This window comes from Protomyctophum parallelum, assembly GCF_964188405.1.
Source record: "Protomyctophum parallelum genome assembly, chromosome: 15".
Taxonomy (NCBI): Eukaryota; Metazoa; Chordata; class Actinopteri; order Myctophiformes; family Myctophidae; genus Protomyctophum; species Protomyctophum parallelum.
In genome coordinates this window covers 17,508,260-17,536,168 of record NC_139710.1, presented here as the reverse complement: position 1 = coordinate 17,536,168, position 27,909 = coordinate 17,508,260, and the positions used below count along the sequence as shown (strand labels likewise).

Genomic DNA, 27,909 nt, shown 5'->3' with positions numbered 1-27,909 from the left:
CTCACTGCAGATTAAACATACAGGCAGTCAATCTGCATTGGCTGTGAAGGCAAAAGCCTCTGTCCACGAACTGTTAAATCCTCTGTTTTTCGTCGGCTATCTTTATTTCTCTCCCTGTAGAAGCCATAGCGTAGCAGGCAGCAGCCTCACACACCCACCGGTTTGTTTATAATAGACACCTGGCTGGCACGGCACTGAGTGTGTCGCATGCTATGACGCAAATTTTAGTTTAGTTAAGTTTTCCAATTTTAAAAATGTGTAGAATAAATATTAAGAATGCTTGTCACGTTTGGCCTCCTACAGAAACCATAAATGAAAGATAATTTATTGCTACTTTTAATGCTACAGGGAGCCACGCCTGTTGCAGACCCCTGGTCTAGCGCAACAAATTAACCATCTTTTCCAGACCATGTAAGTGAGACATTTTAGGTTAAAGCTGCAATCAATGTCCTACCCGGGTTTTAAACCTGGGTCCCGATCCCCTGTGAGAATGCCAACATTTTTACCTTTTGAGCTGTAATGGAGAGCATGTTTTGGAAGGGCAAATGATCACCATTTGCAACGCCTGTCCTCAACCAGTACTGGTCCCATAGATACAGGATGTTAATGTCTCCATTGGCTCTGTATGTGCATTACTGTAATCCCAGTTTTCAGAAGGTGGAATACCTGTTTCCTGCTCCAGTTCATTTCCCCATATATTTGTTTAACACCTACAGTATAGATTACTTTAGGTCCTTTATAATGATATAAAACGGGATCACTGTAATGCATGTTCCTGTTTGTTCATGTGGCCAAGCCTTCTTCAGCAATCCTGGACATGTTCCTGTTTGTTCATGTGGCCAAGCCTTCTTCAGCGATCCTAGACATGTTCCTGTTTGTTCATGTGGCCAAGCCTTCTTCAGCGATCCTAGACATGTTGGTCGCGTACGCACTGCCGTTCACTTCCTTGTTTACGGCCCGACTAAACGGTCTCTTCTCTCTAAATCTACGTCGCTCTCCATGTTTTTGATCAAAACGCCGATGTTCTGTCCTTGCTGACTTAACCAAGCATCCCATTTGGAATATAAACGGTTCTAGAGAGACATTAGATGTGATATCGCGGGGTAGTAACGGAAGATTATGCCTCCTGGTTTTGGGGGTTAATGGAAGGCGGGGCTTTTCAGAGTGAAATCGCCTAATCTGCTTGGCACTATAGCGCCTTTATTTTGAAAAATTCCGGCACATTCAAGGTGTTATTGTCTCGGCAGCAGATTGGAACCTTCATGTATGGGCGATACATCAATATCAGACCTTTTTACTCCCTAACCGGTACGGCCCCAGCCCCATAAATCCAGTGTCGGTGGGTCTCTATAATGTGTGTGCGTGTATGTTTTTTGCTCTGACAGCTCCGTAACCTGAGTATTCTGGATCTACGGCACATCTCGGAGCTGAACAACGAGACGGTGATGGAGGTGGTGAGGAAGTGTCATAACCTTAGTTCCCTCAACCTCTGCCTCAACTGGAGCATCAATGACAGGTAGGACTTTACACATGCACGCACACATTGACTCACATGCACGTACATTCTCATTGCGACCTCTAGAAACATTGTAAATCGCACGCACGCACCTCGTGGCCAAAGCAGAAGTTTTCTTTCCATCTAACTGACTGTATACACACATGCAGCCATCATATGAATGATTGACATTCAATGATTGCTTATAGTTGGACAGTCCACACAAACTCTCTTCTATCACTCTTTCTCACACTTTCTTTCGCTTCCCGTCTCGGTCTTTCCTTCTCTCTCTTTCCCCCCTCCATCGTCTCCCCGCGTGTCAGTGTCTGTGTCTCTCAGATGCATACGGCATAAGGGGGAGCCCTCTAGAGGACCCGTGTATGAAGGCCAGAGTAAAGCGGTGTCTTCTTTTATTTATCGTCTTGTGTTTTATTCATACGTTTCTATTTAATCTATTGATTTATAGCCGTGTGGCTGTGGCTTCCCTGCCGACTGTGCTCCCACACTGGCTTAAGAGTGTTAACACAATATTGAATTTATCATGCTGCATAGCAACAAAGGATGCAGCAGCCAACTCCTCTCTGTGTGTGTGTGTGTGTGTGTGTGTGTGTGTGTGTGTGTGTGTGTGTGTGTGTGTGTGTGTGTGTGTGTGTGTGTGCGTGTGCGTGCGCACGATCACTGATGTGTTATTGAGTTTACAGCAGCCATGTGGTGGGAAGGTTATGGTAATGACACCCCACATCCCTCCAATCAAAAAAACATGGGAGTTTGGCTAAATCCTCTGTGGAGCACATGGTGTTATCAACTTCTTCCCTTCAACACACACAGACACACACACACACACACACACACACACACACACACACACACACACACACACACGCGCGCGCGGACACGGACACGGACACACAGCCTCTGATGGATTGAGCGTGCATTGATTCCATAATGATATTTACCGCTACGGGTTTGGGCGTGTGGGGGATGGGGGGTGAACTGGGGTGAGGTGTATGAGTGTCTGAACGGATTTGTCTACCTCTCTCTAGTGGGGATTTAAGATACAGGTAGGTGTGTGTATGTGCACATGCTAGTTCCTGCCAGGGATGTGCATGCGATTGGTGGTGGAGGTTAATGAAACCAGCAAATAACAGACAATCCCCAGCGCAAGTGCGCGGGCACACGCACACAAACACAAACACACACACCCACACACACACACACACACACACACACACACACACACACACACACACACACACACACACACACACACACACACACACACACACACACACACACACACACACACACACACACACACACTATAGTGTGTAGTCTGCCCCATTCATTCCCTGTCCTGATGAATGCCCTTCTGTTGACACTGACTGATCTAATGGCCTCTAGGGACCCAGCTGTCTTGTCCTGACTAAAGGCTGCAGCATACTTCTCGCGGAAACTAATCTTCGGCGAGGTCACAACTAAGTGATGTAATTGCACAGAAAAGGAACACCATGCATTCCTTCGCAGTAGGAATGCAACCAGCTGAACATGACACCGATGTGACGTCATGTGTGATTGGTCAGGAAACACAAAGTGGAGATCCAGGGGGTGCCGATGACTGAGTGGTTAAGGCACGCACCATATAATATATAAGTAAGTAGCCTTGCCGAGCCATGAGGCCCATAGGGCAGGAGCCTATCTCCTGTTTCTGTAGCGTGAGGCAGCTTGATGTACAAGTACACCCCCCCTGGACATGACGCTAGTATGTCGCAGGGATGAGTGTCAAACAGGGAGACATTGGGTCCCATTTTTACAGTCTTTGGTATGACACGGTCGGGGATTGAACCCCCGACCTCCCAGTCTCAGGGCGGACACTCTAACCACAAGGCCACGGAGCTGGTAATATAATAATGGTAGATACAATATATATGGTACGCGACTACGCGCCTTAAAGATTTCATCACATTCATTTTCATTTATTTTTATTTTATGTTTTAGGATCTCAATTACACCAAAACAACCTGAACTTTGAACATTCAGTGGATTTTCTGTGGTTTGGAGTGTGTTAAGAAGCTTTTTGAGCTGCAATGAGCTCTCAAATGTTGTTTGAGTGAATTATTCAGAAAAACCCCAGGCCACAGAGAATCTACTGAAATTTCAGATTTTTTGGGCAAAATTATTATTTAGTTATGTCATCTCACCTCACCTGACCGTTAACCACTTTAAGCCATCGTTCTGGGATTCTATCGGCCTGGTGGAGAGTCCATGGTTCGGTTCTCGAGCCCAGCTGACCTTTTTCTGCATCTCACTTCACTATACTATCAACACTTAGAAGACGGCATGGTTTCCCCACCGTGAAAAGAAAACGCCTCCTTGACTCCTCAGAGTTAAATTAACACTGAGGAGTTTTACAGTGACTGACTGCTGAAGGACTCTCTGTGCCAATGAGAGTGGCCGGTCCCACAGCCGTAAGCTGCTTAGAGAGAGAGAGAGAGAGAGAGAGAGAGACTGTTTGACAATGAGATTATGGTTGTGTGGTATGGTCAGACTTATTCTGTTACAATACACTCTCTGAGATATGGAGAGAGAGACACACACACACAGAAAGGTCAAGAGAGATGGTTTGTTTGATCCAGTGAGGTCAAAGGTTGAGCGGATCAGTAGTATAGCATTAGATTAAATGTATTGTATGCTCTCTCTCATATTCTCCGAAGCCGTGTTAACAACATGTTCTCATGGCACGGTTACATACAAAGCCAATGCAAAGGTGCAAATAGACGCACATGACCTGAAATATTTGATGTACTTGACATATGAATAATGACGTTGAAATAAATCAACTTGATTGAAACATTTTGTGTGAGTAATGCAAATACGCCCATGCGAGTGAAGCATGCTGAAAATGTGCTTCACGTCCGGTGTGAACACACACACTTTCACAGCTTGTTCTCGGCCAGAAGTGCATGACCCATCACATTACACTCTACTAATACTGGAAATACGAAGCTTGGCTGAGTGTATGATCATAATAATGTTTGTTCGGGTGATGGTGTGTGAACGGTTAAAAAGGTTGGAAATGATCCATTATTTCCAGGATCAATTTAGTCCCTGACAAGGGGCCATCAAAGAGATAGAGCACAGTGTGTGGTAAAGTACTCTGGTCATTATTGTGTCCTCTCCTCTCACCATCTTCCTTAGTAAATGGCAGAAAACACAGAACAGCATCAGGACACATTAAAAACCCAGCGGACAGTTCCAGGAAGTGATGATGACCCCAACACATGGACTTCCTGCTGTCCCGGTTAGCTAAACATGATTGTGACAGTGGGATGCTCACTTTTTCGGTCACTGTCATTTTCTGGGGGAGAGATAGTGGTGATGATCTAGGTGAGTTGTGTGTCAGCCATTGTCATTCATGTCATCTCCAGGGATGATGGTAGAGGATAACTTGGATGGTGTTCTTACAGAATACAGATGGCAAGCGAGCGCCTCTTGCCCTCCACAGCAAAGTGGCTAACTTGAGTGTGAACGATGAGTGGCGTGGCTTTCTGTCTCTTCTTGTCATCTTGTGGAAGCTGCGGCTTCAAACTAACTTGCTGCTTTAGAAGCGACTTGGTAATTCATTTATAACTAGAAAAAGTGCCCTTCCGGGCACAGGTCTCCACCAGGTTATCCACAGATCCGTGCAGTTAGAGGTAAAAACACTTTTCGGCCAGTTATAGCGCCACCTTGAGGCTGAGTTGAAATTGTTCATGTGGCATTTCATCCTCGGCCTAGTGGGAATGTGGGTGCACAATTTCACGGAAATCACGCGATGTGTTCATGATTTGCAGCATTTTGTTTGAAACTGAGCACTCCTGTGAACTTTGGAAGCCAATCTTAACCAATCAGGATGGAGTCTGATAAATCTGAAAGACCCGTTTCGTTGAATGGCTCTAGAGAGACTGTGTACCAATTTGCGTGATGTTTGGACAAAATCTGTAGGTGTACTGTGCAAAAACGTGTTTTGCACAAAGCGGCCTCCTGGTGGCGCTATAACAGGCCGTTCTGGAAAGTTTGGGGCAGAGGTTCATGGTTGGCATCCAGGGAGTGTGTGTGCAAAATATGGCATTGAAAAACTTGTTTTGCACAAAGCGGCCTCCTGGTGGCGCTATAACAGGCCGTTCTGGAAAGTTTGGGGCAGAGGTTCATGGTTGGCATCCAGGGAGTGTGTGTGCAAAATATGGCATGGACCGGGTTAACGGTGGCCGAGATTAGCTGTTCACGGACACACACACACACGGACACACACACACACACACGGACGGACGGAGTGCAAAACATACTCTCCCCACATGCCTTCGGCCTGGTGGAGACAATGAGAGGGGGGCGATTTTTCTTTGGACACGCAAAGAATTTGGGGGGCGTTGATGCAAGTGGGCGCGGTCCTGTTAAATTGTCGTGCGTGTGCTCGTTTCGTGCCTATCTGTGTGCGTCTGGACATATGTTTGGGTAACAGTGGGTGTAATGAAGGGTTTCACCTATAGCTCCATATTATGGAGACAACCTCCATGTATGTCGATTTTTGCAAAGCATTCGATAGTGTGAACAGGAAAGCTATGATGCATATACTGCTCAACTATGGAATACCAGAAGAAACGGTGAAAGCAATAGCAGTGATGTATGAGAACCCTGCTTTGTGCAGAGCATTAATGGACCAACAACGGAATTCCAGACAACCACAGGCATCCTTCAGGGTGACACACTTGCTCCTTTTCTCTTTGTCATTGTCGTTGGCTATGTCCTTAAGCAAGCGATGGATACCATCTCCTCCAGAGGTCTCACAATCGGCAGAATATCTGGTCGTCAAAGTCAGAAGTGGCTGACTGACCTTGACTACACGGATGACCTCATACTGATTGCTGAAGACATATCCTCTGCTCAAGAGCATTTAACATCACTAGAAGCGTCAGCAGCCAAAGTTGGTCTACTGTTCAATGCCAAAAGGACAGAATGGCCTGCTTCTGAATGAAGACTCTGATCACCCAACTCTCTCTCTCTCTCTCTCTCTCTCTCTCTCTCTCTCTCTCTCTCTCTCACAAAAATAGAAAATCTACAAGCTCGTAGCGCGCTACTCGCTATTTTTGAAAAATCGAAGAACAACTGACATAGAAACATAGCTTTTTCAGAAAACTGTCAGGATGTAGAAGACATTTTTAGAATCTGAACAAGGGAATCAATTTTCGCTCTGTTCTCTCACTCTGCTTATCTCACTCTCTTTCCATACTCTTTCTCTCTGCATATCTCCTTGACTTATGAGCATCACAAATCACAGCCTCAAATTGGCTGTTATACATTCTTTGTCATCTCTTATTGAAATCAAACAAGATGAGCGATGTCCGCAGGCCCTTCCCTGACTTTTTCCCTGAGTATTATTTCCCTCTTTCTTTTCTTGAACACTCCATCATTCTCCCCCCAAAACCGACCCTTTGGACGTGCCTTCTTCGGATCAAAGAATATTACGCCATCACAGCCAGCTGGCAGAACTAACCATGCCTGTAGAAGTGTCCACTGGATCACATAATGCATTTTAGTCTGATATGAGATCTTCTTCTCATATTGAAGTCTGCTTCTGGATCGATGACATTGCATGGAGCCATTGACCGCCGTGTAGGATTAGGATAATCTGAAATGCAGCCTTAACGCAGTCTTACATGGCCAACAGTGTTATCTCTGTCCCTTCCTTCTCTACTGTCTCTCATCTCTCTCTGTTGAATATTTGCAGGGTCTGTCTGTTCCTTGCTTCTCTCTCTCTTCAATCTGTACAGTATGTCCTTTTTATCGCCTCTTTCTCCCTTCCCCTCTCTCTCTCTCTCTCTCTCTCTCTCTCTCTCTCTCACTCTGTCCCATTCTTTGACAGTGAGATGATTATTTCTGGCAGGTTGGCTGTAAAAGCGTGCTATGATAAACATGCCGGACACGGTTATTAATTTTGAGTAATGGCAGCGTCAGACTCCAGTACCTTGATAAGTATCGGTGACAGAGGAAACCCTGTGAGGAGACACACAGTGAAGCCATGCAGCTGGAGCACCACGGCTATGGCCCTGCAGCACCGTGGCTATGGCCCTGCAGCACCACGGCTTTCACTTACAATATTATCTGTATCATAATTTCTGATTTTCATTGTTTGATGGCAGTCTTCACGTGTATGTTGTGAGATGTGTTAAGATTAGATTAGATGAGACCTTTTATTGATCCCACAAGATAAATTGAGTCACCAAAGGCAGCAGAGCAGTTGAGATACAGTTACAGGGAAAGAGAGTGTTTGACAAACACCACTTTAATCTCTTCATTTTACATGAATGTATTCTATTCATGTCATTTTCACAAGAGTTCTGATTGTAATAGTCAGGGCTATTCAAAATTTCCAAATAATAGGTGAATTGATCTCCTGCAGTGTGAGCTCCAGTGAGAACTCCAGTGTGAGAGCTCCAGTGAGAGCTCCAGTGTGTGAGATCCAGTGTGAGACATCCAGTGTGAGAGCTCCAGTGTGAGAGATCCAGTGTGTGAGCTCCAGTGTGAGCTCCAGTGAGAGCTCCAGTGTGAGCTCCAGTGAGAGCTCCAGTGTGAGCTCCAGTGAGAGATCCAGTGTGAGAGCTCCAGTGTGAGAGCTCCAGTGTGTGAGATCCAGTGTGTGAGCTCCAGTGAGAACTCCAGTGTGTGAGCTCCAGTGTGTGAGTTCCAGTGTGTGAGCTCCAGTGAGAACTCCAGTGTGTGAGCTCCAGTGTGTGAGTTCCAGTGCGAGAGATCCAGTGTGAGCTCCAGTGTGAGCTCCAGTGTGAGCGCTCCATTGTGAGAGCTCCAGTGTGTGAGCTCCAGTGTGTGAGCTCCAGTGTGAGAGCTCCTCCAGTGTGAGCTCCAGTGTGTGAGCTCCAGTGTGAGTTCCATTGTGAGAGCTCCAGTGTGTGAGATCCAGTGCGAGAGCTCCAGTGTGAGAGCTCCAGTGTGAGAGCTCCTCCAGTGTGAGCTCCAGTGTGTGAGCTCCAGTGTGAGAGCTCCAGTGTGTGAGCTCCAGTGTGTGAGCTCCAGTGTGTGAGCTCCAGTGTGTGAGCTCCAGTGTGTGAGCTCCAGTGTGAGAGCTCCAGTGTGTGAGCTCCAGTGTGTGAGCTCCAGTGTGAGAGCTCCTCCAGTGTGAGCTCCAGGCCGCTATCGTGCCAGCAGCCGTGCAGACGGTCATCTCCAGAGGTTCTAAGGGGTGAAAACATCTGCCCTCTGATTGGACCTTACTCGTCTCTGTCGCTGCTCATTTATATCTCACCAAGTGGCGTTTATTCATGTATTTATATTGCTGTCTTGCCTGATGTGTAGCTCAGTGTGAACCAGCAATCATTGGAAATGAATGACTGCAGGGTGCTGGCTGCTCTATCACTTGTTTTCGCCTCTGGTGTGAGTGCAGGGTCAATCTGGTTGGACGACGTGAGCAGTCGGCATGCAGCATGTGCAGGTATAGTGTTTTGTTTTTGTTTTGTAACTGTAGTCCTTCAGTGGTATTGTAGTATCCCACAATGAACATGAGTCTGAATTGGAGTCTGAAATTGACTTATATTGTTCGGTTGATGACTTGTGAAAACAAAACTGCTCACCGTCATAAATCTTACACAAAATAGTCTGGTGGTATTGAGATTCTCTCTGTTGACGAGTTCACCGGCTGATATCTTTATATTATTTTCTTTATATCATATTCTCCAAAAGTTGATACAGTGCATCCTTTAAAGAATGACTGCACTGAGTCTGGCTTTGTATTCTCATCTATTCTCCACAGATTCACGGTTTGTCCGATCATTACCTCTGTAAAGCTGATGGTTTTGCTTTTAAGCTTTTCACTTGAGTGTATTTCATCTCATATGCACAATTTTCTCCTTGTATATGACTTCTTTGTGTCCGATTTATTTTGTTTTGCACAAATAAAACAGCAAAAACATGCACATAAATTATTCGGGTATAGCAGTTTCCCTCCCACTCGCATCACAAGTTCCTTTTTTTCCCCTCATCTTCTCTCCTTTCAAACCTGTTTCTTGCAGACTTCTGTGCCTCTCACCAACAACAGCAGGGTCATTAGTGTCATTTAATGAAATGAAATTTCAAAGAGCCAGCATTCATTTTGGCTTGGTCAGGCCTGTACAAACAATGGGGCAATTTTATTGCCACCAAAATAAACCTACAGTATGTTCTGTCTGTCTGTCTTATCTAATCTATTCATGTGTATATGCCTGTCTGCCCATCTTACGTTATCCTTGCACATGTGAGTCTGTGTATGTAGATGGAGTACATGGCTGTGTGTCTCTGTGAATGCCCTTCCCTCTGGGAGCCTCTCTGGTTCGGCCCCCCAGAGATAGGCACTTAAAAGCAGCCTGCGTTTGTTCACCCTCCAGCTGGATCTGTGAGTCACGTGTAAAAGCGATTTGAGTCGCTTGGAATCAGGGCGTCTGCACAGAGCAAATAGGTAATGCAATCACATGGAAAAGTTAACTCACGAGTGTTCGGCTGGCACGCAACCAACACACCACTTCCTTGTGATACTTTAAGGCAGAGATTTGGGGGGTGAGGGGGCATCTTTCTGGCAATGGACATGCATGGCACCATGATGCTTCATCCATGAACACCTGTTCATCAATTCAGGCGTTCTCATTGTTACTTGGTAATTGTTCTGCATTTCTGTAGGCTAGTAACCCAATGGTCTTCACAAATAAATAAGTGATTTAACTTATTTTTCCCCTAAGTCCATTTTACTGACTGTCCACAGTTGTAATACTGGATTATGAAAAAGTTCACATACTGTTAATAGCTTTTTATTGTTTTCCTGTATGAATTTAAAAAATACACATATGTTTTCATATAGTTTGGGGTTACAGGTGGTACGCAGCAGGGGCTGTGCTTATTATGGGCAAACATAGCATGGGGGTCAGAATGTTTCTGGTATAATCTGAATGATAGAGAGATGATTGGGGCCATTCCTCCCTTGTTTCACCATGGCAGGAGACCTGCCTTTTAGGCCTCTGGTTCAGGAACAAAGCCTCTGTTCTCTGTGGCCTTTGTCAGATGTATAAAACAAGCCATATTCCAAAGTATTCTTTTATATGCGCTCGTGCTTTCATGCCTTATTTATTTTTTTATTGTCAAAAGAGCCTGTCCTAATGCCCTTGTTGCCGGACCACCATCACATAGAGTAATATTGCTTTGTTCTTGTTAGTTTAACTGCGCCACTTTATTGATATGAGCCCCTCCTTCCATCCTTCCCTTTGCTCTCTCACTTTCCGCCCGTTGCCTTCTTTCCTCCTCTTTGGCTTCCTTTCTTTCCTTTTAGTTTCCTCCCACCCTTGCATCATCTCCTCTTCTACCTCCCCACTCTCTCTCTCTCTCTCTCTCTCTCTCTCTCCATCTCATCTCATCTCATCCCATCCTCCCTATACAGTATTGCCTCATTCTTATTGCTTTTTGCTCAATTGTGTGATTCCCCCACAGGGGGGAAATGGCACAGTCAAAAGGGGAGAGCACGATGCATATATAGGTCACGGAGCAGCAAGGGTTTAGCCGGCCTAAATTAATGTATTGCTTTCCATTGAACTGCTCTGTCCCATGTGTGCAGGCCGGCACCTCTTCTGTCATTGTGTCAGCGAGTCTCTCTTCTGTTCAGCTACCTGTTTTCTGTGTGACGAGAGCAGTAATTAGCCACCACCATTGAGCAGTGTAATTGTGTGTAGCCATGTTTCTGTGTTACTGGAGGAGGCTGGGAAGTGAACAATTTTTATGTAAATGTTCACGATCAGGGGAGGGAAGGTGCACCGGATTTCAAAAATTCTATATAGCCAAAGGAAATTATACGTATCACATGTGTGTGTGTGTGTGTGTGTGTGTGTGTGTGTGTGTGTGTGTGTGTGATTCTCTGGGGAGGAGTGTAGCGAAAGGTTTAATGCTGCGTGGCTGATTTACTATTTCAAATTGGTTTTTTAAACAGTGCTGTCAGATGGGAGTTGAGTCAGGAGTTTAATTGGAGTTATTAGGTGGTATTGTTGTTCACCTGAGGCTCCTGGGGATAAACGCCACACACTGACTGTCAAACCTGTGTGTGTGTGTGTGTGTGTGTGTGTGTGTGTGTGTGTGTGTGTGTGTGTGTGTGTGTGTGTGTGTGTGTGTGTGTGTGTGTGTGTGTGTGTGTGTGTGTGTGTGTGTGTGTGTGTGTGTGTGTGTGTGTGTGTGTGTGTGTGTGTGTGTGTGTGTGTGTGTGTGTGTGTGTGTGTGTGTGTGTGTGTGTGTGTGTGTGTGCGTGCGCGTCCTATGAAATCCCAGCACAACACCTTGCTTACAAGCCCCAAGCTGGCAATGGAACTCCCTACATGTTTCATTCAGTCATCTATTATTGAGGGAGCAGAGTAGAGTTTAGTTACAGCTGAAAATGGGTACAAACGTTGGTGTGTGCGTGTTGCTGATAAGTGATGTGCCATTGTGCTGCTATCATTCACTTTATTGCTCTCTTTTGATCCCCACTAACCACATAAATGGTGTCATTTTGTGCAGAATATACTGCACGTGGGGAGTGTGTGTGTGCACGCGTATTTATCCTTGCCATTTACATGTCCGCATGCAGAGCGATCGACCTTAATGTTCATACATGCACGCACACACACACACACACACCCTACCCTCCCAGGCCAGGCCAGGACAGGACATATGGCCTGTCTGTTTTGATCAGACACCCGGCGTCTGACCCTCACATTTAATGTTCGGTTGGAGCCGAACGATGCGTAAACACACTCCAGATGCCCCCTGGAACTCTCTGGAAAATGTGCCTAACTCCTGGAAACTTTCAACTTTATAATTTCTATTTGGGCCCCAACCCCATTTGATAAAGAGAATTCCCCCTGTTCTCAAAGTAAGCAGATGTGTATGTGGTATGTGGGTGTGTGCATGCGTGGCATTTACGAGTGCGTGTGCCTGCATGGCTGTATGTGCCTGTATCCAGTGCGTGTGTTCATTTTCGTCCATGCAGTGTTTCTTCTATGTTGTCCTCGTTTGTGTCGCTGGGTCGGTCGGTCGGCCTCGGCTGACCAACGATGTTGCCTTTACCCGCGCAGAGTGCTATCCACGTCTGAGGTTTGTTTCCATAGCTGCTGTGGGTGGACACAGCCCCACGAAGCAGGCCAACACACGTCAGCGAGCCTCGCCTCGCGGCCCCCACACTGCTTTATGATGAGTCACTGGTTCAATCAACGTTCATATTTCAAGTTGACGTTTGGCAAATGAACGGCGATAGACATCGGCCCAACGTTTAAACATTGACTCTGTCGGACCCGAGGAGGGGCTTATCGGATGCTTGGCTTTTGTGGTGTATCAAAGCTCCCTAGGTTTTCTCCTACGCCTCTACCCCCCCCCCCCCGCTGTTGGGGGTCCTCTTCCATTAGCTACTAAGCCTTTGTCAGATTGCGGGGCTGTGAAGCGGTCCCCTATCACCGCTGCTAGCGCTATTCTCCAAGTCCCAGTCTATTCAGCTCACGCCTCCACCCTTCAGAGACTGGTAATAACTATTTGCTCAGGCTTATACATCCTGCCCCCCCCTGCCGCATGTATACATACACACACACACACACACACACACGCGCATACACACACACACGCACACACACACACACACACACACACACACACACAAACTAATTTCCCCCTCCATACCGCTCATTCGCTTCCTCCATGCTTTTTCCAGTCCTTCTCAGTTCCCTCTATTCCTTCCCTTCCTTCATCCCTCCCTCCATCCCTCCCTCCCTCCATCCATCCCCAGGTCCCCAGGTCTTGTATACCTTCACACAGTGATCACTATTTAAACTTTCTCCGCTCCAGGGTCCTATCGGATCCCTTAGAAGCCCAAGACTATTAAAGGAGGTCTCCGGAGCTTAGCCAGGGCGTATGTATGTAACATACGTGTGTGTGTGTGTGTGTGTGTGTGTGTGTGTGGGGGGGGGGGGGGGGATGGGGGGGGGGGTGGCAGGGGGGGAATGGGTTTTTCAGTATGGACAAACTGTGTCGAGGTGTGTGTGTGCACATGGGCTTAGAGGGTATCTCCTTTTTCATCCTCTGAATCTCCAATAAGAGCATGAACTCTGGTGGGAAATCTATTGGCAGCAGATTCAGAAGATTACGGAAATTCAGCCCAGCGGGAGGCAGTAAAACAGCGGTGTGTGTAATATGCTTGTGTGTGTGTGTGTGTGAGCGTTATGTGGGGGGTAAGAGTTTGCCATAACCCGTAGAGCATAAAGAATATGAATATAGAGTTTAACCCGTAGAGCATAAAGAATATGAATATAGAGTTTGGTGGTGTAGATCATTTGACCTTGTGGTTTTGCTTCCCTCGTTCAACCAAATGGGAAAACAATCCAACCGCTTGCGGTAAAGCACACCCAGCGTGCACGTACACACACACACACACACACACACACACACACACACACAGATGTCAAATTAATTTAACAATGAGAGGACACAAAATGTAACCAAATAACCCCGCAAGGGTCCATTTAATTTTGGTTACATCTGTACAGTCTCTGAGTTAGAAATGGATATCTGAGGATTTGACTGTGTATACCGTCTGTTCACGCACATGCCCTTTGCGGATACATAAATATGCACAGAGCACACCTGCTCTACTTCGTCTGGGGGGTATAGCAGTAATGAGAGGTAACACACTACCATGATGATCAGCGGCTGGGAAAGTCATCCAGTTGCTCTCGTTTTCGTTTTTACATCAGCTGAAGTCATACTGTATACTGTCACTGTGTGTGTGTGTGTGTGTGTGTGTGTGTATGTGTGTGTGTGTGTGTATATATATATATATTAGGGCTGACCCAAAAAAATAGATTAATCGACGTTCAATCGATACGCACGGGAATCGATTTTTAAATTTTGAATCGAATAGTCATTAAAAAAAAGCGGCCGCTTTTGGTCCACGAGACGGCCCCATTTGGTCCGCGAGCCATGCTTGCGCCTCGCAGCACCTCGCAACGCCTCCTCTTTCCCCGTGTTAACAACAAGGAAGTCAACTGAACAAGTGCAGCTGCAGTCCCAGGAGCTAGGGAAAATAAATCGAAAGTGTGGTTGCATTTTAAAATACCCTATTTGAATAAAGGTTGTAGGCTACACGAGAGTGAAAATGACCGCTGGGAAAATCCCTAATTGAGAATGTAGGCAAGCGCACCACAGCTCAGCTACCATGTTTGATAAGTCATATAAAAACATTACTTACACCCAAATGAAAATATAAACTTCACAGATTATAGATCACTTGGAATTATAACAATCTGTTGAGTATTGCCTGAATAATGCCACTATAAAATCCCAACTTTTATCGATGCGCCATTGCGCTGAGAACCTTGCGCCTGGCGGTGTAGGCCTACATTATACTTGTGAGGACCTGCTTGGATTCACATGGTGAGTGCGCTCAGTGCGCGCACCGAAAATTCAAAGATCTGCAATCTCATGCGCTGCGTTGTACATATTGGCTGAGTATAATGGCACGAATGAAACTAGGCCTATAGATTTATTTTGGCGATGCGGAGAATTGATTTTCCCGTTGCCAGCGATATAATTTTTTTTTTCTTGTCTGAAGACTGACCTGTTCCATCACTGTGAACTCCCATGCAACAGAGCAGCTCCTACAGACCCAAACACCTTTTCTCTTTGGCATTTAATTGCACCTGATCGAATTATTGTAATTATGTAGCCTATACTATTTGCCTGTGTTTTTTCTTTTAATTATGTTTTTTTTGTGCGCCGATGGTGATGCTCCACTTGTTTCAGCCTGTAGGCCTACAGCACTTTGGTCAGCTTTTATTGTTTTAAATGTGCTATATAAATAAAGTTTGATTTAGGCCTATATTGGAGCAGGTGCTGGCAAATAACTAATTACTGTAATGCCATGCAGTGAAGTTGCGCAAATGTCAACTCAATTAGCAAGCGGAGCTGCTCTCATGCACTCTGCACTGTCTGCAGCACAATGACTGCAGATCTCTTCTTAAAGTTTACTTATTATGGTTTACTTTAAACCATAAACCATAATATGATTGACAAACCTTGAATTATAATTCTTCATCGACCAAAAGTGCATGCAGCATGACTATGAGGTAATTTAACTATGTTGGATTTCTCCATCGGCATCGCATGTCGATAAAAAATGGGATTTCACTAGTGGCATTATTCAGGCAATACTCAACAGATTGTTATAATTCCAAGTGATCTATAATCTGTGAAGTTTATATATGTTTTCCCATACGCACACTCGGTCACATTAACTTTATGATCAATCAAATCAACCGTGGTTGATTTTATTTCTGACAAGTGTCAGGCTTGAAGAGTTCATTCATGTTACCGTTCGTTTACAATTGACAGAGTTTGGATTATATATATTTTTATTTGATGGAGAGGTAATGCCTGTTTCAGGCGCTGTTTAATTGTTAAATAAAAGACCAATCCAATATGCGCTCCTCTCTATCTTCTGCAGCTATATCGCTGTTTTATTTTAAGCCTAATTGATTGTGCGTCAGCGTCACTGCTCGTCGTTTGTAAAAAGCCTTACCCCCCCCCCCCGTTGGGTTTCAAAGCGTCGACGATTGAAACAAATTTATATCGAAGCGTCGATCATCAAAAACGTGATCGAAGGTCAGCCCTAATAAATATATATATATATATATATATGAGACAAAAAAGGGACTCCTGCACATCCAAAAAGACCCGTAGGAGGTGCAAGTCTAGTTAGCAGGCATAGACATCAAAAAAGAGAAAAACCTTCCAAGGAAGGGACTGCACACTTATTTATTAGCACGACGCGTCATGCTAATAAATAAGTTTGATGCTGTAAGTTGTCCGTCTCTGTTCCCTGGAGTGTGCAGTCCCTTCCTTGGAAGGTTTTTCTCTTTTTTGATATATATATATATATATATATATATATATATATATATATATACTACTATATACACACACATTCTTAAGAAAAACATGCAGGATTGATGCTTTCTTTCGCAGGAGGGATTCTTTTTTGGTTTTCTCGCATCCAATTCCGAGGCAGATAAATGGGAGGGAGCTACCCCAAGCACCCCTGAAATAGTTCAAATAATCCTTTAGCTACATTCCAATAAAGTTCTTTCGGCGTCCCCTGATAATACACTGCCGCGATACACTTTAACGACGGTGTGAGACTTCCCAGGGCGAAAAATGAATGTCTCTACAAAGTGAAAATGCCCCTTGACAGATTCAATGATGATTTCTCTTTGGGTACTTTGTTTTTAATCAAATTGTTTTAATGTGGTGGGGATTCGTTCTTTAACTTCTCAGTGTCACATAGGACAGAAGCCAGCACCGGAGGCCTTAGCACACCGAGGACGCTGCAATGTGACGGCAGCGAGCGATGGCTACTTAACTCTTATTGGCTGTGCTATTAAGCGAGGTATGGAAAATGCAATTATGCAAATCACCCTTCGATCAGAGCATTTCATAGAGGAATAAATGCTGAGGCCGTGAGATGGAGCGTTGGGGGGGGGGGCTGGATGGAGATATAGAGAGACAGGGAAGACGGGGTGAAGGTAGAGTGAGAGTGCTTGAGGTACGTGTAGAGAATGCAGCGAAAGAGTCATTCCTTATACAGGGAGAGTGAGATCAGTGTCTCCCGGGCAGTTTGACACTATCAGCAATGTCTTTATGCGCTTTTGATTCTACTAACTCCTGCTTTTAATCCTTCCGTCAACCATGTACAGTATATCACTCATTTTTATCTAGAGCTCACCCCCACCCTTATCTAGCTATAGGATCAAAGATGAACGTCACGGCAGGTTATGAGTGACATGTCTGTGAACATGAGATTGTATCTCGTTAGGCTCATCTGGTGCCCTGCAGCTCGTTATGGTTTTTCTACATCACTGGAGGTCTTAAGCTCTCAGCCGAGGTTCTACAGTGACTTCATGTTATAGGAGGTGACTCTGGGGCCTGAGATTACTTGGGTGATGCTGAACCAAGACATTATAGTATATGTAGTACAGAACGAACTCGCGTTATTATCCAGTCCTTGTCAAAGTGGGCTGTGGGCAACTCTTTGAAAGATAAAGACCTGCCATTGTCCAAACTTTAACAGTAAACGCTATATGCGGTACTTGTTTGATTGGGGTCCCCCAGGGCTCTATACTTTGCCCTCTCCATCTTTACACCTTTACACCAAATGTCCTTGCTGGAAATGGCTGATCTACAGTACAATTGAGCGTGCAGGTCTGTTATTTTTGCTCAATGTTTTCCCTAGAATAGGGATGCTATTGTAGGTCATATATGTACTACATGTTGTTACGAAAATATAGCTTGGCACTTGTGTCTGATGTGAATCACAGTATACTCTCCTAACCCAAGCTAAGAGTACACACAGCTGGCTATGCACACTGGTTTAGCCATTATATGACAGAAAACCAGCCTTAAACGGTATGCATTGTCCACGACCAGAAGAAGAATGTGAATTATTTCTCAGCATGGGCTTTTTGCTTTATGACTGTGCGATTTCGAGGATCATTTAGGATGCATAAGATCATTGCTGAAGAACATAATTTGGTTTGATAGTCACGGCACAGTTGAATCTGCAGATTGTGGAATGTGCGCACCAATTTGCCTGCACTGTCTGTGCATGGCCCACGGACATGGAATTATAATATGCGCTACGCATCACTTTTTGAGAACATCTGTCACAGAGTCTCAGTCACATCTGTGTCTGGGGAGCCTCAATCTGCTGTTATTATCTCACTCATCTCTTCTTTTTTCACACTAGACCATTCCCTGTTAATACACCGGCTGGGTTAGACGTCTTCCTGGTATCATTTAGAGTGATTGAGCCTGACGGAGTCAAAAAAAAAAGAAAAAAACTTTATAGGCTACACCTTCTTGTAAAATACTTCATCAGGCCTCAAAATCACGGATTAGCATATTCATGTGGGATTGGCTGCGTTCGGTAGAGTTTTAAATTAACAAGCCGGTAACTATACACCATTTCATGAGAGTGAGGGAGAGAGAGAGAGAGAGATGGATGTCTTTTTCACCACCTCGTGAAATATGTAATACATCTTCATTTTAACAGTCGTCGTAAATGTCAGGGCACAGATCTTCCCTTAATGAAAAGATCACCCAATATCCAAAGTTTGACAAATGTATCTGTTTGAGCTGAGAATCACCTATCACTATCACCTATCACCTATCCTATCACTTTGGATGCTTATTAAAACAAAATTGTGTGTGTGTGTGTGTGTGTGTGTGTGTGTGTGTGTGTGTGTGTGTGTGTGTGTGTGTGTGTCAGGGTCAATATACTGTACATGCACACTGGCTCACTTAATGTCAATGGGTGGTGCAAATACATGCATACATACAGTAGAGACATACACACGAAGTCGGCACCGCTCAATAAAACGACTCAAATAAAGTAAATCAGATCGGTATCAGAATCGGCCGATGTTAAAGGAGGGAAATGTTGGATCGGGATCGGATCCCAATATATACAGTATATATATGTTTTAATGTTTTTTTTTTGCGGCTTCCGCCTTTATTTTATATTTCTTTATAGAGGGACAGACAGTAGTCTGACAGTAAATGGAGAGAGAGATGGGTGAGTGACATGCAGTAAAGGCCGTCGGGATCGGGAGTCAAACCCGCGGCACACTGCCAGACTGGATTACCAGCCAAGGTGCCTGGACCGCTGAGCCACGGCCCAGGCCGGACCCCAATGTTTGAAACGAACCACCCCTATCAACCCTATTCTGGGTGGTGGCCATTACCATATCCTACAACTGTGAAGTGATTTGACTTAATAATTCCCAAGAATGAAACTATGGTTCAATTAACCCAGCCCTAAACGACAGTGTAGACTCAAGGACGATGTAGTGATTTGGGCAGTGATACTAGCCCAGCCTCTCTTGAGTCCCGGGCAGTGATACTAGCCTAGCCTCTCTTGTGATTTTGCCCCATCAGCTTTGGTTTCCAGTTTGGCAAATGTATCTATTTTAACATGCACGGCCGCTGAGCACCCAGGGAGGATCCTCTGCCCAAAAAACACCACCTCCATCCCCAGTGAAATCCAAAAGCTCTCATTACCGTACTGCGCTGTGAGTGATTTGGCTGACCCGGAGTACAGAAGAATGTGCTGCGCTGATATGATGTGAGGTGCCTCATCAGTTACGTTCACTGCATGGCAGATTATTGCCTTTCATTGTGTGAGTTTTAAATGAGGACTGCAGGAGGAGAGCAAAGCTCATTATGCAAACTCATCGCTCATCACCCCTTGCTTGTGAAATGTTGCTGCATTTATACTCCCATGAATGATGTTGTGTGTGAAAAAAAAATAACTCGCATCTCCGGTTTTCACACTTGAGGAGAACATTCACAAGTCGCTCTATGTGTAAAGCTACGGTTCACACCCCCTGGGGTGGGAGCCATTCACAATGTATTCAGTGACATTCAGACATGCACGAGTGAACGTTGAAAAGATGTCTCTGCCTTAACGCTGCATAACGATGAAGGAGATGTGAGGTTTTCAGCTGACAGCGGCGTCTCGTGTTCAGTTTCAGGCATGAGTGAACGTTAAATAAGAAGACGTCTTTGCCCCCTTAACCACCCTGTATACTTTGTTGACCGGGGTCCCCCAGGTGTCTGTACTTGTCCACTCCTCTTTTTCCTTGTCCATGTTATAGATCTGACATTTTTTCTGAATGTGTGCCTATTTTTGCCTAATATGACATGCCCAGAATAGGGATCCTAGGGTTAATTTAAGCTGTATGTACTAGTTGATCAACATGCTTAGAACGCATTGCACCATGAGGTCTAGTGAGCTTGTAGATCTGCTGTTTTTGAAAATGGGAAGATTTGGGGAACTTTTGCCAATGGAATGCCCAAAACAAGGATGCCATGTTGAAAACCGTTAGAGCAGCATATCTTTGAAGGAGATATGAGGTTTTCATCTGACAGCGGTGTCTCGTGCTCAGGGACTGGAGCTTGCAGAGGACATGGGGTGAATCCAAGCTATTCCCATGCAGCATGCTGAGCGTCTGGGAGATGTGGGAAGGTTAGGGAAGGGGTTTCGAGGATCTGAACAGTGTTAGATACATTACAGGCTGTCAGCTGTCAATTTGGCACGCTGCCCCCCGTTGAAACTTCTCCGTCTGATTTCTCTTCCCACGGCCTTTATGCAAACTTATCACTATGTTGCTGACATCAATTCCCCTTTTAAAGCGGCCATTACAGAACATACACTCTCCCAAATGTCCTCATGGAAAAACACACACACACACACACACACACACACACGCACACGTCAATTGAAGCCTATTCTTTATACAACGCTTACCACCATTGCCGTTGATTAATGGCAATTGCGCTTTTATAGTGCATTCGATCGATGGAGCCATAATGCGATGTGGAGCTCTCCAGTGCCCCGGTTTGGATTCATATTGTAAACAAAGCCTGTCCAGGCTCGTTCAGCTTCCTACAGTAGGTTATGTTCACTTCCGGTAGACTGGAAATGTGGCTTTACAAGAGCTCAAATGGGAAAGATGCTGGCGTGAATTAGATCCTACTTTTTTCAATAAATGCTAGCGGGCTAAGTGTTAATTTAAACTCAAGTCATTGGAGGAGGCTGCCCTCTCCTTCCTGTCTTTTGCCGCTTGCTATTCCTTGCCTACTTAAACCTCATAACAAGCCTGCACTCAACTCAGAAATTACAGACATGTGAATAATGAATGAGGTCTTAATTGATCAGCCCTCTGTCACAGCCATATTGTATGTCTGGTTTTAATCATAATCAATACTCTAATATATATAGAAGTAGTACCAGATAGACGCCAGAGGCTGATTTCTTCTTTGCCGTCTCGTATCAATCACCATGACATTGTAAATCTCTGAATGTCTGTGCATGTGTGTCACTAATGGACCCGAGGTTGTATATGTGTCCAGTCAGAAGTCAGTTTTCAGCGGTTCTCCAAAAGATATCTCTAAATCCACAAAGATGTGAAGATCTTAGATGCCTGATGTATACTAGTACTAATATACTAGTATTATAATAATGGGTCATGCACAAAGTACTGTGGTATATATAGGGTATTGCAAGGGGGCATGCATTCCGAACGGGCATTGCTCTAGTTTTTTAAAAGCTGATTCTTGAAAGTTTGAGCACGTTTCTCTTTTGACCATGATTTTAATAAGCTCCTTTGGTCAAAATTGATTTTGAGTGATGCTGAAACGGTATGTAGCAGGACGTATCCATTTATCATATGCAGGTTTTAGCAAAAAAGAAAGAAACAGGGTAAAAATTGGCTACTTAGTGTAACTATGATGAAACCATGAAATCCAAATGGACCTGCGGTGTATGGGCAAAATTGGTCTGAATTAGTTGCCCTCCCCCTTTTTTCCCCCCCATGTAATTTCACAATTTTCTCGTACTGTATAGTGTAGAGAGAGCCAATTTTCTGGGCTTGACGGCCGCGGCAGGGCTTAAGCCACAGGAGAAGGCACGTGTGTGAAAATGGGGGCCCATGGAGAGGTGGATGGTTGATTACAGAGACGCCCAGAGATGGAGGGCACACATAAGGACTCACTGCGGCTCCCCATCTACATTGACCCGTGATGATGTTGTTGTGCTGGCCCTGACCTTGCTCTGCCCCGCCACTGCCCCAGCAGGGACTGCTTTTATTTTATTTTTTCCTTGGAGTGCCTCTTACTCTATTATTTATTTATTTTTTGCCTGAAAGCTTCTCCTGCGTTACAGCTCAATCACATATCCATCCATCAGAGAGAGAGAGAGAGAGAGAGAGAGGAGAGAAAAAACAAATACAGACACTACTAATGGCTTTATTGGAATGATACCAGTTATTAATTATTCTCCATCCTTTGCCGAAAAGACAGGGTTAAAAAAGAAAAGGAAAGACGGGGTGAGTTAAGGGAGGAGAGCAGCTGCAATCTGTAACATGCTGTCTGGAATAATAGTATGAGGACAGGCCTCTAACTGATCCCTGGATGCCTGTCTGCTAATGTAAGTGTGCGCGCGTACATGTCTTTGTCGGTGTAAAATAATTTACCTTTGTGTCTTTGACTGTTGGTATGTTTGTGGTATGTGTGTGTCTGTGTGCCTTGCGTGCGTGCGCATGCTCTAAATCTAATTGCCTTGAGTGTGAGCTAATGTTAGTGGAAGGTTAATGTCGCCCACACGTCACCAGTCTTCTCTGTGTATGACGGAGACCATCTAACCGGTGATCTAAAAACCTCCATTTATCGTCTTCCTTCCCAAGAAGAGAAAAGTGGAGAAAAAAAAAAAGACAGGAAGTTCTAAGCCCCTAACATCTTTTAAGATGATACAGTGACAAAGCTCCACAACGTCAGCAGCTGAATTTTGTTGTAGCTTGTTCTTGTTGGTTGGCAAACCTCCCTCCTCTTCAGCCTGTCGATTCAGCCTGTCAATTTGCACAACTACTACCTACTGTACACTATACCTACTGTACACTATACCTACAGTACGCACCTCATGTTGGCCACCTAAAATAGTTAGTTAGTTAGGCAGTTGTGAACTGAAGCCAAACGGGTGAAATAAATAGAAAAAGCACAAATGCAGAAATCCAAATCCATCCAATTAAAAGAAAAGAAACAAAGAAAAGACAAGAACGTGATTTACAGGATTCCGATAAAATCATAGCATGGAAATGGGATGACATGGTGCTACTGTACATATTGTTTGATTGACCTCTCGTTAACCCCTAGTGTCTCGTGAGGAATAGGTCAAGGATTAATTGCGTTGTGTGTGTGTGTTGTGTGCACACGATTTGTCTATGCATGCAGTTGAAAAGGTCAACCTCGCTCCAGCTGTTGTAATTAGCACTCCCAAGCAGAGGCAAGCGCAGGCTCAGACAGAGGCACTGAATGATTGACACAGACAGGCAGAGATGTCTTATGGACACGTTTTAAATGGCAAAAACAAATTACTATAAGTCAAATAATTGACTTTAGCTCAAATCACGGTGCAGCGTCCCCGTCCACCCCTCGCTGTAGATGGCAGGGTATTTTGCAATTTGTGAATAAAGCCACACACACTGTACCGTACACTCAGGTGTACGGTTCATAGTGCACATAATGAGGCACATTATGAGGCACCCCTCTAAAAAAGAGAGATGTCTTGTGTGAATGGTGTCCACCGCGGGGTGACGTCATGTTGTAGTATTCGGTGGTCACCTCTAAGCCGAAAACTGGAGTAGACCTTAACTATTGAACAGGACTGTTCTTTTCAAAATATTCTGTGACTACTTAAAAGGTAAGAGGAAACAATAGAACACGCACATCCACTAAACTGAACGCCAGGTGCTGGGCTGAAGCAAACGATATAAAAGAAAGAAAGGTCCGCACACCGTGAGGCTCGAAACGTCATGTTCCTGTGGTGAGAAAATAAAAACGTAAGCTTTTGGAGCTCAGTCCAGTGTGCAGACCTCACTTTCTTTTATACTTAAAAGGTAAGCAAATACGAAAAAAAACCCTCAAGGACCCCATGGGTCCTTGAGGGGGTTACAGGAGGTCCCCGATGAAATGTGGAACGGTTAAACGTTTAAGCCCTATTTTATTTTCCGACTACATACAGATTGCTCAAAATACAATGTATTCACAACAGTGTAGCTTTAAAGATTTAAATATGATTAACTAAACAACACAAATCCCCCAAATCAAATTTCCTCCAGTTTGTTTGGCCCAGAGTGACATCAGTAAATGATGTCACTAAGTGGAGACATGCTGGGTGGCGCCCGACCAAACATTTGTCCTGCATGCCAAGTATGAAAAAGAACAAACAAATAATGAATAATGCTTAAAACTGAACCAATAAACATAACTGAAATTAAAGCCTGTGCTCGTGTCTTACTTTTAAACAGAAACAAAAATTAAGCACATGTTCAGGATGTTCCGTTGAGCTTATATGGCAGGGAAAACAATTAGTTGTGACATAAATTGGAAGCATGCATACTGTTGGACTAAATGGCGAGTTACACCCACTAGATGCAGTAATGCACTACTACATACATGCTGTAGGACGTGCATTTTGATGTTCTCAAATGATCTATGCAGTTCCCACATTAATTGTACATTTGATCAGTGAAATTTCCAAAGCGAACATTTAAAGCAAGCTAAAAAACGGGGCTAAAAATAATTCGAAAGCCAATAAGAATCCGTAGACTAATCCTGCACACACTATAAACAGCCCGAGAGAGTAATTAAAAATGTGCACACGCAAACGTATCGCTGACTAATTTCCTCTGATCACATGATATATCCTCCAATAGGCAGCCTGCTACTGTACGGGTCTCCCATGCAGCCCACTGGAGGAGGAGGATGGCCTCGCAGGGCTCCCCCCAAAAGGGCCAAAGGCATAGTTAATTAAAAGACCCTGTGTGTGTGTGTGTGTGTGTGTTTGTCTGTGTCTGTGTCTGCATGAGGCTCTCCCATGTTTTGGGGAATGCTGGTTGCAGCGTTTGATGTCATTTTACGAGGCCTTAGAGATTTGTTGGGCCACAAAAGGAGACCCGTCTGCTGCCGGAGGGATCAAAGCCGCCTGGCCGGATCTGGGAGTCAGCCTCTAGTCACAGACACTGTTTGTCTGTCTCTCTCTCTCTCTCTCTCTCTCTCTCTCTCTCTGTGTGTGTGTGTGTGTGTGTGTGTGTGTGTGTGTGTGTGTGTGTGTGTGTGTGTGTGTGTGTGTGTGTGTGTGTGTGTGTGTGTGTGTGTGTGTGTGTGTGTGTGTGTGTGTGTGTGTGTGTGTGTGTGTGTGTGTGTGTGTGTGTGTGTGTGATTCTGATCAGTGTTTGGGTCTATTGTATTACGCCTCTTGTGCAGATCCAAATAAAATAATTCAAGTGTGTGTGTGTTACTGTATGCTTTTGTGGCAATGCACACATACAGTGATTCTTTTTTTACCTCTCAATCCAAACTATTAATGATGCATTTGAGTGAAGGCTCTATTCATTTGTTCAGCATGTTGTTTTGTCTCAGTATCCCAGCCGGCACATTTTTTCTTAATTATTTTTTTTACTTTATTTTAGAGGGAGCGTGTTTCCGATGAAAGCCTCGGACTCATGGTTTTAATCGTATGGAAAATAAATAAGTATCTGGTTTTGTACCGTGCAGCACATCTCTTCAGAGGATGGAGACAGAGCACCACCCGGCTGTTAGATTACAGAGCTTTTGACAGAATTGCTGTGTTTTGGAGTCGCGACGCTTCAAAAGAGCCTACTTCAAATGCTCGGCACAAAACCGTCTCGTCGAGTCTGGCGGTGCGATTTGTCAGTGGATTTAAAGGATGTCCCGTGTCGTCTCGCTACGTCAAGGGATGTTCTCTGACAAAGTTTTACTCGACTGGATTAAGCGTTGTTCAGTATAGCACGTTCCCTTCAGAAGTTGTCACCAGCTGTTACAACCTGGCTGGTATTGTTTTCACTTTGTGATTATGTGGGCAGATATTGTCAAGGCGGTAGTTTCAAGTGCCAAATTCAGTCACAGCACTTTACTAACTTAGGTGTGTGTTCAGACTCAAAATGCGTTGTAGATCGGCAATTCTCGCCGAATGTTTGCCCTTGAATAGGGGTGAATAGTAGGGTCTATGTGGGGCTATAGGGCTGAGGGAACATATAGACAAGCTCCCATTTACACAAAAGAGTAAAGGTTTGGTATTGACTGCTGTGTGTGGTGGCTGAGAATAACTGGAATAGTAGGAAACGCTGCCAAATGCGGTCCTGCATGCCCAGAAGAAGTGCAACCGGGTGTTCGGTCGACATGGCACATTCTGCTTAAGGCAAGGCTGTATTCGCCCTAGCCTTGTCAATTGCCCTCCGCCGTTGCACACATCACCAGTTTGTCGAGGAACATTTGGAAGCTTATTTGGCCTGGCACAGCGTTGTCTCCTGACCCTCCCTCTGTCGGTAGAACATCATCCCGCAGGGTTTGTGTGCAGCTGCAGTGCGTGTGCAGGCAGATCTGTTCCGACATGACTGTGTCTTATAGCTGAGGGATTTCACTCCATACTCGTCCTGACAGATACTAGCTCATTATTTCCTTCCAGTGGTTCAAGGAGTGTGTTTCAATGCCTTCCAATAGCCATCACACACACGCACGCAGTGCACGCGCGCGCACACACAAACACACGTGCATGCACACGCACACACACACACACACAGTATTAGACCACTTGACCTTGGTTGCTATGACAGCAGTGAAAAAAGTCTGCTCTGAGGTGTCAGTGTGTCTCTTTGGCGCGTCCCGCAGGTGCACCAACCTAGGCCCACTCGTGCACTGTGCATGTGTGTGTATGTGTGTGTGTAATGATGATTAATACCTTTGTTTTGAAAGCCAATAGAGAGTCGCTGTGTGTTTACCTGCGCGTGCGTGTACACTCTCGGTTTGCTTCTGTATTCTGGGGAGCGTCTACTTGCCCCAGTGTGCCTCTTTGTCCTGTTTATGTGAGTGTGTTCTTGTCTGGTTGTGTGTGTGTGTGTTTCTTTCTGTGTACTCTCCTAGCTGTCACCGCTATGATTGTTGTTTATGCTTTTGACATCTGGCACTTCGTCCCCGTTGCTAGTCAACCTTTCTCTGTGAGTGAGTGTGTGTGCGTGCATAATGCAAAACTGAGACGTTTTTCCGTGTCATTCCCTAGGCCACATTCATGACGGTCTATTTTGTGTATCAAAGAGAGTCAAGATCTTACACAGAGCTCGCATATCTCCCTCTCAATGGCACGAATTCTTTCCGCCCAATGTCCCAAATGCAAAATAGAAACAGGTATTCTCGCCTTTGGTCTTGCAGGAAAATACAGCAATTCTGGCCGATCACAAGTCAGGAAATTAATTAGATCTTTTCTATCACTGTATAGTGTGACCCACAACAAAGGTTACTTGGGATATCAGATGGCTTTATTTCTGAGAAATATGAAGGGAAAGTTTTGGTGCCCCCGGCCTACTTGGAACGATGCAAGTTGGAAATGTCTGCCCCACCCGGTTAGATAATCTCTGTGCCTGTCCCAATCACAGTGTCATAACAGCGCTCCGTACTAAGCACAAAACAAGGCTCAAATACACACAATCAGAGTCATAGTCAGAGTCCATACCGGGTGTTGTTCCAGAGTTATTTGAATACTGACTGTGGTGGTGGGCAGGCACTTTGGCACTGCGCTACCCGAGCACTATAGTTATTTGGCACTAACTTTAAACTTTTATTTGGAAGCGCAGACTTAACCAAGTGTGTGGATGAATATAACTTTAATATTAACCTGTTACATGAAAGCATAAACAAAGGTTTATTTATTTGTTTGTTTGTTCGTTTGTGCAGTTTCTAACTCCACTTTCACTAGCAGTAACATTTCA

General features: G+C 44.8%; 1 protein-coding gene across 1 annotated transcript in view; it reads left to right on the top strand.

Moving 5' to 3' along the window:
* fbxl17 (F-box and leucine-rich repeat protein 17) overlaps positions 1-27,909 on the top strand; it is a 267,205-nt gene that overhangs the window by 99,748 nt on the left and 139,548 nt on the right. Inside the window, exon 8 of the mRNA XM_083784988.1 lies at positions 1,386-1,516. Coding sequence (XP_083641114.1) covers positions 1,386-1,516 — 131 coding nt within the window. The remainder of the gene's footprint in view (positions 1-1,385; positions 1,517-27,909) is intronic.